This window comes from Theropithecus gelada, chromosome 2 (genome assembly GCF_003255815.1).
Source record: "Theropithecus gelada isolate Dixy chromosome 2, Tgel_1.0, whole genome shotgun sequence".
Taxonomy (NCBI): Eukaryota; Metazoa; Chordata; class Mammalia; order Primates; family Cercopithecidae; genus Theropithecus; species Theropithecus gelada.
The window spans coordinates 90,548,323-90,561,999 of record NC_037669.1 but is presented as its reverse complement, the minus strand read 5'-3'; the positions used below and the strand labels follow the sequence as shown (position 1 = coordinate 90,561,999).

General features: G+C 57.8%; 1 protein-coding gene across 1 annotated transcript in view; it reads left to right on the top strand.

The window, feature by feature from the left end:
• BSN (bassoon presynaptic cytomatrix protein) overlaps positions 1–13,677 on the top strand; it is a 48,860-nt gene that overhangs the window by 22,178 nt on the left and 13,005 nt on the right. Inside the window, exons 4-5 of the mRNA XM_025377354.1 lie at positions 5,127–5,573; positions 6,037–12,699. Of these exons, the coding sequence (XP_025233139.1) occupies positions 5,127–5,573; positions 6,037–12,699 (7,110 nt within the window). The remainder of the gene's footprint in view (positions 1–5,126; positions 5,574–6,036; positions 12,700–13,677) is intronic.

Here is a 13,677-nt window from a genome sequence, read left to right as displayed (position 1 = left end):
CCCCACTGTCACAAGAATCTGGCCTCTCTCCCACCCATGGTCACAGCCTTAGTCCTTCCATCCTTATCCTGCCTTACCCACACAATGACCAAAACCTCTGTGTAGCTTCACCTGACTTGGGTCTAGCGAGGGGCTGGTGTTGATATGTTCCCCATTCCCTCAGCATTGCTTTTCTTTATTGAGGCCCCTAACCAGGCCGTGGGCTGTCTTGGATCTCACCTCAGTCACCAATGGCCACTTGGCATCCTGAGCAATTTTGTGCTTCCCTGTGACCTACTTTGTGTGTTCTTGGTTAGAGGTTTCTTATTTCTCAGCACTTGCCAGAGACACTTACCCTGCCTTGGGAGTGTGGTGGTAAGGCCAGCAGGTCCTTCTCCGGGTCCTAAGGGTGGGTCTGCCATGGCTGTCTCTCTCTGGACCTTGCCGGCTCAAGAATGACTGTGCTGTGTCTCTGTGCACAAAGAAGGGACAGACCAGTGGAGCCCCACTCATAGCTCCCCACAGCCCTGTTAGACCTCCTGGGACTCCACCTGAGGCCAGAGTCAACCATCTGGGCTAATGGGTTGGGAATTTTCCCCATAGGTTGGAAATTTTCCTGAACATTTCTGAGCTGTAAAAGTCTTTCTTTCTAGATTGGGAGTTCAGAGCACACAGTAGAGGAGGGAGTAAAATTGGATCCTTTTTCCTTTTGAACTTTCCTCTGAAAAAAATAACCATAGTGCTATTTAGTAAGCCATTTCATAAAATTAAGAGTTGTTGATTCCAATTTTTTTTTTACCTATTTATCTTTTGGAAGGATAATAGTACCCTCTGGCTTAATTTTTGATTGACTTTCAGTTCAAAATAGAGTTTGTGAAGAAATTAGTAGAATTGGAATTATTACAGTAACATTACCAGTCTCTTATTGTATCATCATTGCCAAAATTCCAGCTGTGCCCTCGAGAAGTCGGGCCTCCCTGGGCAAAGTCCCTTGCACTTGTGATATGTGGGGCTGGGCTTGCTCACTGGGGCAGGGGTTGCAGCAGGGGCATCAGGCCAGAGGCCCTGTTGCCTCCCATGTAGAATAGGGACCACAATACTCCCTCTTAGGTTTCTGTGAGAACCAGGTGAGATGCTGTACCTCAGATACTTATGCAAGGCCTGACACAGTCGGCCCTTAAGCCAGGATATTGGAACAGGAGTATCCTAAAAGAGGGTCTCTGTGTGAGAAAGGAAGCGTCCCCACGAGCCCCTATCTGGCTGTGGATGGACCCTGTGCCCAGTGTAAGCTCTTGGTATCATGAGGGATGCCCCACAGGGAATGAACACATTTGGTGCTGGGGAGTGTGGGGGGTACAGCCTAGCCACAAGGATACACACTGGGGACACCAGGGACGGTTTATTTTATGAGAGGAAGAGGCCGAGAAAGAAGGAGCTTAGGCATGTCCAATGACAGGGAGACTCAGGGTAGCAGAGTCAGGAGAGGAATAGCAGCACCAGTGATGGCCATCCCTGTGGTCCAGTGTCCTCCAAGATGACCCCTGGGCATCCTTTTCTCTAGAGTTCTCATTCACAGCCCCCTGGTCTGGCAGCAGGGCTGAGGGTGTTTAGGGCCAGGCAGCTGGCCATAGGGCATTGACTGGGATTGGTGTCACCATAACCATACTGGCATGCAGGCCAGCTCCACACATGAAGAGATTACGTGGACTGCAGGTTTATTTAGACGATAGCAGACAGTGCAGGATCTGTCCCGAGTCACAAGGCACAATAGCAAGTGGTCCCAGAAGGCAGCAGCTCTCACGTGCCTAGAGGGTACCCCACTAACTCAGTCATCTCATTTCCCCTCCTTTACCCTAAATAGTGATGCCCTGAACCACTGAGTGCCATCTGATGGCATACACACCTGCCTCTCCCACTGTTAGGTAATGATTGTCCTTAGGGAATTTGTACCTTTCTGCCCCAGAAAGGAACTGGACAGAGGGAGTGAGACAGAAGTAGTCATCAGAGCCACCCCATTATCCATCCCCTGCCCTTTTGTCAAAGAGGCCAGGTGAAGGGGTAAGCAGGCAGCACTTTCCCAAGGACTGGGGCTGGCATGGGCTGAGTGAGGCAGAGTACAAGAGGGCTGTGCAATCAATGGATGGCTGAATGAGAAATGAACACTGAAACTGGGGGATGGAAACGAGCAGAAGAATAAGGGAATGAACTATTGGGATGGAGGTAGGGGTATGTTGGGGTTGGAGAAAATGAGAATAGAATGAATAAAGAAATTGGAACCCCAGCAACTGTGTCCCCGCTCCCAGGCACAGAGATTCTACATGGCCTGCCTTCCACCTGATTCTCATTCCCCAGAAGACTTGGGCCTGGGCCAGGTCTCCCCTGGCTCTACTACCAGCCCCAGTGCCCTGTACCCTTCTTCCCCACTCCCAGGGGGCTTGTGAAGGGCCTCCAGCAGCCAGGTCAATGTTTATTTTTAGCCCTTACTTTACACGCCTCTTCCTGCCTGCTCTCCCTTCCCCACTGCCTACTACAGCAGAGCCAGGAGCAAGAGGGCCTGCCAGGCAACCTGCAACCTGGCTGTCTCCGTGAATAAGTGTATGAAGGAGCAAAGCCCCAGGGAGCATGTGACCACAGGTAACATCTCTGCTGAGGGCTGGGCCTCTGGGCTCAGGCAAGCAGGCCTCTCCAGCATTTGGTCAGAGCACTTAGCATTAGGTCTGCCTCCTCCATCCAGACCACCCTTCCAAGGTGACTTGTTTCATTTAGACTGTTGCTTCTGTGTGGGGTTTCCAGGCCAGAGATGGAGTTAGGGGTTTGCCAGGCCACCAAGGTAGGCCAGGGCAGATAACCAAACTTTAAGAGGCCTAACATGGGATGGGTGTGCACAGGGCTCCAAGGTGGAGTTAGGGCAGCATTGCCTTGGTCCAGCCCACTGAGCCTAGATCCTAAACCCATCATGCTGACCATAGGGCTGGGGAAGGGGCTGTTTGCTTATTTCCAGAGCTCTCTCTCTTGGTCTTTGCCTATAGCCCTGCCATCTCTCCGGGGTCATTTTGCCACCTCACAGTCCTTTCTGACATGGGGGAATTTCCATTGTGTACACAGGTGATGCTGGGGGCGTGTGAGCTAGGGTTCCTGGATCAGGCTGTGTGCTCTCCTATGTCTTGTTCTTCTGGGGCTTGGTCTCAACCTATCCAGAATTCTCCCCAGGCACCTCTGGGGGTACACCCTGCCAGGCCAAGTGAGCCCAGGTCCTGGCCAGTGGCCAGCACTTACTGCCTCGTGGGGTTTTTTGTGGAGACACATTGAGCGTCAGATAAGGTTCAAGGGAGTCAAAAGTGGTGTTAGGGCTGGGCTGTGCAGAGAACAGAGTGAATATATGTATGTAGGGCATCTAAAGGGTTCCCCTCCACAGCTGGGCCACTGCCCCATTCCTCTGCCTGGGTCTTGTGCATAGGGTTGGGCCTTGGGGAAGAGCAGAAGCTCCAGTGGGAAAGAAGCAGTCTCGACCCTGAGTAACCAGCCTGCGGAGCAGGCCTGTCCCTCAGCACACACCAAGGCCCTACCACCTGCCCAGCCTGTCCTCTGCTGAAGCCTAGAGAAGAGAAGTGGAGTGTAGCTCTCTGTGGACAGCAAACCAGGGCAGAATCATTGACATGTTATCTGCCATGGTGGCCCTAGGATGCCAGGCTGAGGCAGGCACCCTAGGGGTACCAGACTTCCAAGGCTGCAAGAGGCAGCATGTGAGGTGAGGGTACTGAAGTTGTTAGCCCTCCTGGGGGTGGCAAGGGCCAAGGGTCACCTCCTTTTCCAGTTCTCTGGCTTTGTGACCTTGTGATTCTTACGGTCCATCTCAGTGACAGAGTTGCTGGTGGGAGCCTATATGTCCAGGCACCTGGCATGAGTGAGCTCCCTGCAGGACGGAGGGAGTAATAAGGCTCTGTGCCTCAGAGTAAGAACAGGCACAGGTGTCTGTGGGACCCTGCTCTGGGCTCCCCCTGTAACTCTCATTTCCCATCGCATGTGGGCCAGGGAAGGACTTCAAATCCTGCGAAGGAGGAACCCTGACTCTGGAGGAGGCTACTGGGAGACATGCCCCTGTCAGCCTCAGACCTGCTTCAGGAATCACCCATTTAGGCCACAGAGATGCCCAAACCCTACACCTGTACAAGGCAGCTGGGGCTGGGAGACTTGGACTTTGCTTCTTGTATTCTGGGAGCTTCACCATTAATACCTGTGTCATACTTGTAAATGACCTGTTTGGGGTTGTGGGCTCCAGAAAGGCTGCATGCCAGTGCCTGTCTGTCTGCTGAGTCATGGCTGTCTTCAGCTCCTAACCCTGGGCCTGAAACAGTAGAGGATCCTGAGAGTGGTGGACTGATGGTTGAGAATTTGATCCCAGTCCAGCTCTGGAAGGAGCAGGGCCCCTGACACAAGGACCACCACACATAGTCCCCATCAGAGGAACAGTCCAGTGCCCTGGGGGCAGGAAGAAGCCTCTACCTAAGGGTCTCTGCTGGCCTTAGACAAGGTGACTTGGGCTGGGGATTTGAGCAGGGAGGACTGCACAGCCCCTCTGTCCTCCACCAAGCAGGGCTACTCCCAGATAGCCTCCCCTGGCCCCAGGAGTCTGCACCCTGTCTAGCATAGCCCTTACCTGGGGAAGAGTGTGGAGAAGGATGGAGTCAGACCTGAGAGCTGGGAGGCAGGGGAAGCGTAGTGCCTCCAGGAAGTGCTCCATGCTTGGATGCCACTCCTGTTCTGCAAGAGTTCTCAACTGCCCGCTAGGAGCTGTTTGCTCCCTCAGATTGAGACCTCAGCTTCCACCTGTGCTTAGGGCTAGACCCTCCCATTCCCCACAGATCTTCCCCTTTTCTGGCTGGGTGAAAAGTTCTCTGTGGGTGAAGGAAAGTACTCTTCTTTGGGGTTGTTACTTACATTTTGACTTTGTGTATGTTCATCTTAAGGATAGGGGAGTTGGTTATTTGGGGGTAGTAAATCGATCTGTCTTTTTTTCCTTATGTCTTTGGTGTCATGCTTTGAAAGTTCTCTCCTCCCTAAGGTTACAGAAATAGTTATGGAAATATTATTTGAAGACTTCAGTGTCTTTTTAATTTTCATCAACCCCGTCTCCCATTTCCTTGCAGAAAACAGAGTGGCTGTGTCTGAACTGCCAAACCAAGCGGCTACTGGAGGGCAGCCTGGGAGAGCCGACCCCTGTGCTGCCACCCACCTCACAGCAGCCCCCTGTGGGGGCCCCTCGCCGTGCATCTGGAGCATCCCCTCTGAAGCAGAAAGGGTCACAGGGGCTGGGCCAGCCATCAGGCCCCCTGCCTGCCAAGGCCAGCCCTCTATCCACCAAGGCCAGCCCCCAGGCCAAGCCCCTCAGGGCTTCTGAACCCAGCAAGACCCCAAGCAGTGCCCAGGAAAAGAAGACCGGAGTCCCCACTAAAGCTGAGCCCATGCCGAAGCCACCTCCAGAGACTACCCCAACCCCTGGGACTCCTAAAGTAAAGAGTGGGGTGAGGAGGGCTGAACCTGCCACCCCTGTCGTCAAGGCTGTTCCAGAAGCCCCCAAGGGTGGGGAGGCGGAGGTCAGTCCCATTCACTTCCCAGAGACCCTAGCTTTCAGATAGGACAGTCTATGGAAAGGCTTACCTCCCTGGGTGGCTGAGACTGTAGGCTCAGGACAGGTGCCTTGGGGCCACACGGGAGGGAAGGGACACAATAGGAGGAAAGTCTAGATGAGGTTCTGGCAAGCTTGGAGACTGTGAGTTTTACACTGGTGCTGTGTCCGGCACCTTGTTAGATGCTTTGCTGGGTTTTGATACCCTTTGATCTAGTAAAGTTTCTCTTTGAAGACCAAGGGCTGGTTTGGGCCTGCCATGGATCCTTCAGATTATTCAAGGCCAGAAGGAGATAGGGTGGGTGGCGGGCCCTAAACCCTTGGGAAATGGACAGACTCTTCCCCAGGGTCCTGGGATTGACAGGGAGGGTTGGGTTCCCACCACAGGCTTTGCCATGGGGAGTCAGTGTCTGCTTTTCACCCTGCTGCAGGACCTGGTGGGCAAGCCTTACTCTCAGGACATGTCTCGGAGCCCACAGAGCCTCAGTGACACAGGCTATTCCTCCGACGGCATCTCTAGCTCCCAGAGTGAGATCACAGGAGTCGTGCAGCAGGAGGTGGAACAGCTGGACAGTGCAGGGGTGACAGGGCCACATCCACCCAGCCCCTCCGAGATCCACAAGGTGGGGAGCAGCATGCGGCCTTTGCTGCAGGCCCAGGGCCTGGCTCCCAGTGGTGAGCGGAGCAAGCCACTCTCCAGCAGTACTGGCGAGGAGCAGAAGCAGCGGCCCCACTCTTTGTCCATCACGCCTGAGGCCTTTGACTCTGATGAGGAGCTGGAGGATATCCTGGAGGAAGACGAAGACTCTGTTGAGTGGAGGCGCCGGAGAGAGAAGCAGGACACTGCTGAGTCCTCAGACGACTTTGGCAGCCAACTGAGGCACGACTATGTGGAGGACAGCAGTGAGGGTGGCCTGTCACCTCTTCCACCCCAGCCCCCAGCCCGGGCAGCAGAACTGACTGATGAGGAGTTCATGCGACGGCAGATTCTGGAGATGAGCGCCGAGGAAGACAACCTGGAGGAGGATGACACTGCCACCTCCGGGCGTGGCCTGGCCAAACATGGCACCCAGAAGGGTGGCCCCAGACCCAGGCCTGAGCCTAGCCAAGAACCAGCAGCACTGCCCAAGAGGCGCCTGCCCCACAATGCCACCACAGGCTATGAGGAGCTGCTCCCTGAGGGAGGCCTAGCAGAAGCTACCGATGGCAGTGGGGCCCTGCAGGGTGGGCTCCGTCGCTTCAAGACCATTGAGCTCAACAGCACGGGCAGTTATAGTCATGAGCTGGACCTGGGCCAAGGCCCAGACCCCAGTCTGGACCGGGAGCCCGAGCTGGAGATGGAGAGCCTGACGGGCTCCCCTGAGGACCGTTCCCGTGGTGAGCACTCCTCTACACTGCCTGCCTCCACACCCAGCTACACCTCAGGCACCTCTCCCACCTCTCTGTCCTCCCTAGAGGAGGACAGTGACAGCAGCCCCAGCCGCAGGCAGCGTCTAGAAGAAGCGAAGCAGCAGCGCAAGGCCCGGCACCGCTCCCATGGGCCCCTGCTACCTACCATTGAGGACTCTTCGGAGGAGGAGGAGCTGCGGGAGGAAGAGGAGCTACTGCGTGAGCAAGAGAAGATGCGGGAGGTGGAGCAGCAGCGCATCCGCAGCACGGCCCGCAAGACCCGGCGGGACAAGGAAGAACTGCGGGCCCAGCGGAGGCGAGAGCGCTCCAAGACACCACCCAGTAACTTGTCACCCATTGAGGACGCCTCCCCCACGGAGGAGCTGAGGCAGGCGGCCGAGATGGAGGAGCTGCACCGCTCCTCCTGCTCCGAGTACTCACCCTCGCCCTCCCTTGACTCTGAGGCTGAGGCCTTGGATGGTGGCCCTAGCCGGCTTTACAAGTCAGGCAGTGAGTACAACCTGCCCACCTTCATGTCCCTCTACTCACCAACCGAGACACCCTCTGGCAGCTCCACCACTCCCAGTTCCGGACGGCCCCTCAAGAGCGCCGAGGAGGCTTATGAGGAGATGATGCGCAAAGCTGAGCTGCTTCAGAGGCAGCAAGGCCAGGCGGCAGGGGCCCGGGGACCCCATGGTGGCCCCTCTCAGCCCACAGGCCCCAGGGGCCTGGGCTCCTTCGAATATCAAGACACTGCAGACCGTGACTATGGCCGGGCTGCTCAGCCTGCCGCAGAGGGCACACCAGCCAGCCTGGGAGCAGCCGTGTATGAAGAAATCCTTCAGACATCACAGAGCATAGTCCGCATGCGGCAGGCCTCCTCACGAGACCTGGCTTTTGCTGAGGACAAAAAGAAGGAGAAGCAGTTTCTAAATGCTGAGAGTGCATACATGGACCCAATGAAGCAAAATGGCGGCCCCCTTACCCCTGGTACCAGTCCCACCCAGCTCACGGCCCCTGTGTCCTTCTCTACCCCCACCTCCTCAGACAGCAGCGGGGGCCGAGTTATTCCCGATGTCCGTGTCACTCAGCATTTTGCAAAGGAGACTCAGGACCCCCTCAAGCTGCACAGCTCTCCTGCCTCCCCCAGCTTAACCTCCAAGGAGGTAGGCATGCCCTTTTCCCAGGGCCCTGGGACCCCAGCCACCACAGCTGTGGCTCCTTGTCCAGCTGGGCTGCCACGAGGATATATGACTCCAGCCTCCCCAGCAGGCTCCGAGCGCAGTCCTTCACCATCTTCCACAGCCCACAGCTATGGACACAGCCCAACCACTGCAAACTATGGGTCCCAAACTGAGGATCTACCCCAGGCCCCCATTGGCCTTGCTGCAGCTGGACAGGCTGCTAGAGAGAAGCCCCTGAGTGCGAGTGATGGTGAGGGTGGCACTCCTCAGCCTTCCCGGGCATATTCCTATGTTGCAAGCTCCAGCCCACCTCTCTCCCCATCTTCCCCCTCAGAGAGTCCCACATTCTCCCCTGGCAAGCTGGGCCCAAGGGCCACAGCAGAGTTCTCTACACAGACGCCAAGTCCAGCCCCTGCCTCAGACATGCCACGGAGCCCTGGTGCCCCCACTCCATCACCTATGGTAGCCCAGGGCACACAAACACCACATCGACCCAGCACGCCTCGCCTGGTGTGGCAGGAGTCCTCTCAGGAGGCTCCCTTTATGGTCATCACACTGGCATCAGACGCCTCCAGCCAGACCAGAATGGTACATGCCAGTGCCTCCACCTCCCCGCTCTGCTCACCTACTGAAATCCAGCCCACCACCCATGGCTACAGCCAGACAACACCTCCGAGTGTGTCTCAGCTGCCCCCAGAGCCACCTGGGCCACCTGGCTTTCCACGGGCACCCAGTGCTGGTGCGGACGGGCCCCTGGCACTATATGGCTGGGGTGCCCTCCCTGCTGAGAACATCTCCCTGTGCCGGATCTCCTCTGTCCCTGGGACATCTAGGGTTGAGCCAGGCCCCAGGCCCCCTGGCACTGCAGTGGTAGACCTCCGCACGGCTGTCAAGCCCACTCCCATCATCCTCACTGACCAGGGCATGGACCTCACCTCTCTTGCTGTGGAAGCGAGGAAGTATGGTCTTGCCCTGGATCCAATCCCAGGACGGCAGTCGACTGCCGTGCAGCCCTTGGTTATCAACCTCAATGCCCAGGAGCAGACCCATACCTTCCTTGCCACTGCCACCACAGTGAGCATCACCATGGCCTCGTCTGTGCTCATGGCTCAACAAAAGCAGCCTGTGGTCTATGGAGACCCCTACCAGAGCCGCCTTGATTTTGGCCAGGGTGGGGGTAGCCCTGTGTGCCTGGCCCAGGTCAAACAAGTAGAGCAGGCTGTCCAGACAGCCCCATACCGAAGTGGGCCCCGGGGGAGACCCAGGGAGGCCAAGTTTGCCAGATATAATCTGCCCAACCAAGTAGCACCTCTGGCCAGAAGGGACGTTTTGATCACTCAGATGGGCACCGCCCAGAGCATTGGCCTCAAGCCAGGCCCAGTGCCAGAGCTGGGTGCCGAGCCCCACCGGGCTACCCCTGCAGAGTTGCGGTCACATGCTCTGCCAGGTGCCAGGAAGCCACACACAGTGGTGGTACAGATGGGAGAGGGCACAGCAGGCACTGTGACCACACTGCTCCCAGAGGAGCCTGCGGGTGCCCTGGACCTTACCGGGATGAGGCCTGAGAGCCAGCTGGCATGTTGTGACATGGTCTACAAGCTCCCCTTTGGCAGCAGCTGCACTGGCACCTTCCACCCAGCCCCCAGTGTGCCTGAGAAGAGCATGGCAGATGCTGCCCCACCTGGCCAAAGCAGTGGCCCCTTCTATGGTCCCCGGGACCCTGAGCCTCCAGAGCCCCCCACCTACCGGGCACAGGGGGCTGTGGGGCCTGGGCCCCATGAGGAGCAGAGGCCCTACCCACAAGGCCTGCCTGGTAGGCTGTACTCCTCCATGTCTGACACCAATTTGGCTGAGGCTGGCCTCAACTACCATGCCCAGAGGATCGGGCAGCTCTTCCAGGGTCCTGGACGAGAGTCAGCTATGGATCTCAGCTCGCTGAAGCACTCCTACAGTCTGGGCTTTGCGGATGGACGCTACCTAGGGCAGGGCTTGCAGTATGGCTCAGTCACGGACCTGCGTCATCCTACAGACCTTTTGGCTCACCCACTTCCCATGCGGCGCTATAGCTCAGTGTCAAACATCTATTCAGACCACAGGTACGGCCCACGGGGAGAGGCAGTTGGCTTCCAGGAGGCCAGCCTGGCCCAGTACAGTGCCACCACAGCCCGTGAAATCAGTCGCATGTGCGCTGCCCTCAACTCCATGGACCAGTATGGTGGGCGGCATGGCATTGGTGGTGGTGGCCCTGACCTTGTGCAGTACCAGCCTCAGCACGGGCCCGGGCTCAGTGCTCCGCAGAGTCTGGCTCCCCTCAGACCTGGACTCCTTGGTAACCCCACCTTTCCAGAGGGCCACCCAAGTCCTGGGAACTTTGCCCAGTATGGGCCTGCAGCAGGCCAGGGAACAGCAGTCAGACAGCTGCTGCCGTCCACAGCCACTGTACGTGCAGCTGATGGCATGATCTACTCGACTATCAATACCCCAATTGCTGCAACACTGCCCATCACCACCCAGCCTGCCTCAGTCCTGCGGCCCATGGTGCGTGGTGGCATGTACAGGCCTTATGCATCTGGTGGAATCACAGCCGTGCCACTCACCAGTCTGACACGTGTGCCCATGATTGCCCCCCGGGTACCTCTTGGACCCACAGGGCTGTACCGATATCCTGCACCAAGTAGATTTCCCATTGCTTCCAGTGTTCCACCTGCAGAAGGGCCTGTCTATCTGGGGAAACCTGCTGCTGCCAAGGCCTCCGGGACTGGGGGCCCTCCAAGGCCAGAGATACCAGTAGGGGCTGTACGAGAAGAGCCTCTTCCCACAACCACCCCTGCTGCCATCAAGGAGGCTGCAGGAGTCCCAGCTCCTGCCCCACTAGCTGGCCAGAAGCCACCAGTAGATGCTGCTCCTGGGGGTGGCAGTGGGGCCCTCAGCCGGTCAGGGCTCGAGAAAGAGGAAGCATCACAGGAGGAGAGGCAGCGGAAGCAACAGGAGCAGCTGCTCCAGCTAGAGCGGGAGCGGGTGGAGTTGGAGAAGCTGCGACAACTTCGGCTGCAAGAGGAGCTAGAGCGGGAACGTGTGGAGCTGCAGAGACACCGTGAGGAGGAGCAGCTGCTGGTGCAGCGGGAGTTGCAGGAACTGCAGACCATCAAGCACCATGTGCTGCAGCAGCAGCAAGAGGAACGCCAGGCTCAATTTGCACTGCAGCGGGAACAGCTAGCACAGCAGCGTCTGCAGCTGGAGCAGATCCAGCAGCTGCAGCAGCAGCTGCAGCAGCAGCTAGAGGAGCAGAAGCAGCGGCAGAAGGCTCCCTTTCCTGCAGCCTGTGAGGCACCTGGCCGAGGACCTCCCCTAGCGGCTGCTGAGCTGGCCCAGAATGGCCAGTATTGGCCCCCTCTTACCCATGCAGCCTTCATTGCCATGGCAGGGCCTGAAGGACCTGGCCAACCTCGTGAGCCTGTGTTGCACCGGGGTCTCCCCAGCTCTGCCTCAGACATGTCACTGCAAACAGAGGAGCAGTGGGAGGCCAGCCGTGGTGGCATCAAGAAGCGGCACTCCATGCCACGTCTGCGGGATGCCTGTGAGCCAGAGTCTGCGGCTGAGCCCTGTATGGTCAGGAGGATTGCCGACAGCAGCGTGCAGACAGACGATGAGGATGGGGAGGGCCGCTACCTCTTGAGTCGGCGACGCCGGGCACGGCGGAGTGCTGACTGCAGCGTGCAGACGGACGACGAGGACAGTGCTGAGTGGGAGCAGCCAGTGCGCCGCCGCAGGTCTCGTCTTCCCCGCCACTCAGACTCAGGCTCTGACAGCAAGCACGATGCCACTGCCTCGTCATCCAGTGCTGCTGCCACTGTGAGGGCCATGAGCAGCGTGGGCATCCAGACCATCAGTGACTGCTCTGTGCAGACGGAGCCTGACCAGCTGCCCAGGGTCTCTCCAGCCATCCACATCACAGCTGCCACCGATCCCAAGGTGGAGATCGTCAGGTACATATCGGCGCCAGAGAAGACTGGGCGCGGGGAGAGCCTGGCCTGCCAGACGGAGCCAGATGGGCAGGCCCAGGGTGTAGCCGGGCCGCAGCTTGTAGGGCCAACTGCCATCAGCCCCTACCTGCCTGGCATCCAGATCGTCACCCCAGGGCCTCTGGGCAGATTTGAAAAAAAGAAGCCAGATCCCCTGGAGATTGGGTACCAGGCCCACCTGCCTCCGGAGTCTCTCTCACAGCTTGTGAGCCGCCAGCCTCCCAAGTCCCCTCAGGTCCTCTACTCACCAGTCTCACCCCTGTCCCCTCACCGGCTCCTGGACACCTCCTTTGCTTCCAGTGAGAGGCTGAACAAGGCTCATGTGAGTCCCCAGAAGCACTTCACGGCTGACAGCGCTTTCCGCCAGCAGACGCTGCCTCGCCCCATGAAGACCCTGCAGCGGTCCTTGTCTGACCCTAAGCCCCTCAGCCCCACCGCTGAAGAGTCTGCCAAAGAGAGATTCTCCCTCTACCAGCACCAGGGGGGACTGGGTAGCCAGGTATGGGAACAGGGGCTGTTCCAGGGTGGGACAGGGGTCTCTGCCTAGCCTGAGGGGCCCCCACAGGGAGGGGCTTCTTCTGGGGTGGGAGTAGAGGCATCTTTGGCCCCAGAGGCCCAGGGGAAGGTGTCAATGAGCAGATGCTCCTTGGTGCACATCTGATAGAGCCTGCAGCCCGGCAGACAGCCTGGTAGATACAGACACACACATGGGCCCCCACAGCCTTCCAGCCATATACCCCACTAGAAGCTTCAGCCTCCTCCCAGCACTGTCCCTTCACCATCCATACCTGGTCCAGCCCCTGCTACCTCCCCACTTCAGGCTTCTTCAGCTCTCACTTCTAGTCTAGACCCCTTCCACTCCAAACTTCATCTATGGGCGTTTCCTAAGAAGATCAGTCACATGGACCTGGCAGGGGTGCTCTCATCCTCTCAGTCCTGGCCTGGTTTCCACTGCCACACAGGAAGCCCACCCCTCCATGGCCTAGCACTAGGGGCCCATCCCAGCGGGCTGCAGTGTGCTCTCTGCCCCAGGGTGTTCCCTGCCCCTACCTGGCCCTCGGTAAATCTGTTTACACACCTGTCTGCTCCCCTAAATAGGGGATTCAGAAGCATAAAATAACCCTCGGCTGTGGCTTTATTTGCCAGTGATGGATGGGGACTGTGAGAAGTGGCTTGGCTGTGGGCTGCAGCAGAAGTGAGAATAGGGGGTTGTGAGGGCCTAATGCCAACAACTGAGTGCCAGGCTGAGGAGGGTTGGCTTTTCCTAAAGACCCTGGAAGCCTCTGGAGGTTTTAGGCAGGTGAGATGGTACAAAGCAGATGTTTTGGAAAGTTTCCTGGGCAGAATGTGGGATGATGGGCTGAAGGAAGAGATCTGGCAGAGGAGTCAGGAACCAGAGGCATCGTGAAGTAGATTTGCCCATTTTCAGGGTGTGACGCAGAGAGGAGAAAAGTGGGGCCTTAGAATGGATTTGTGG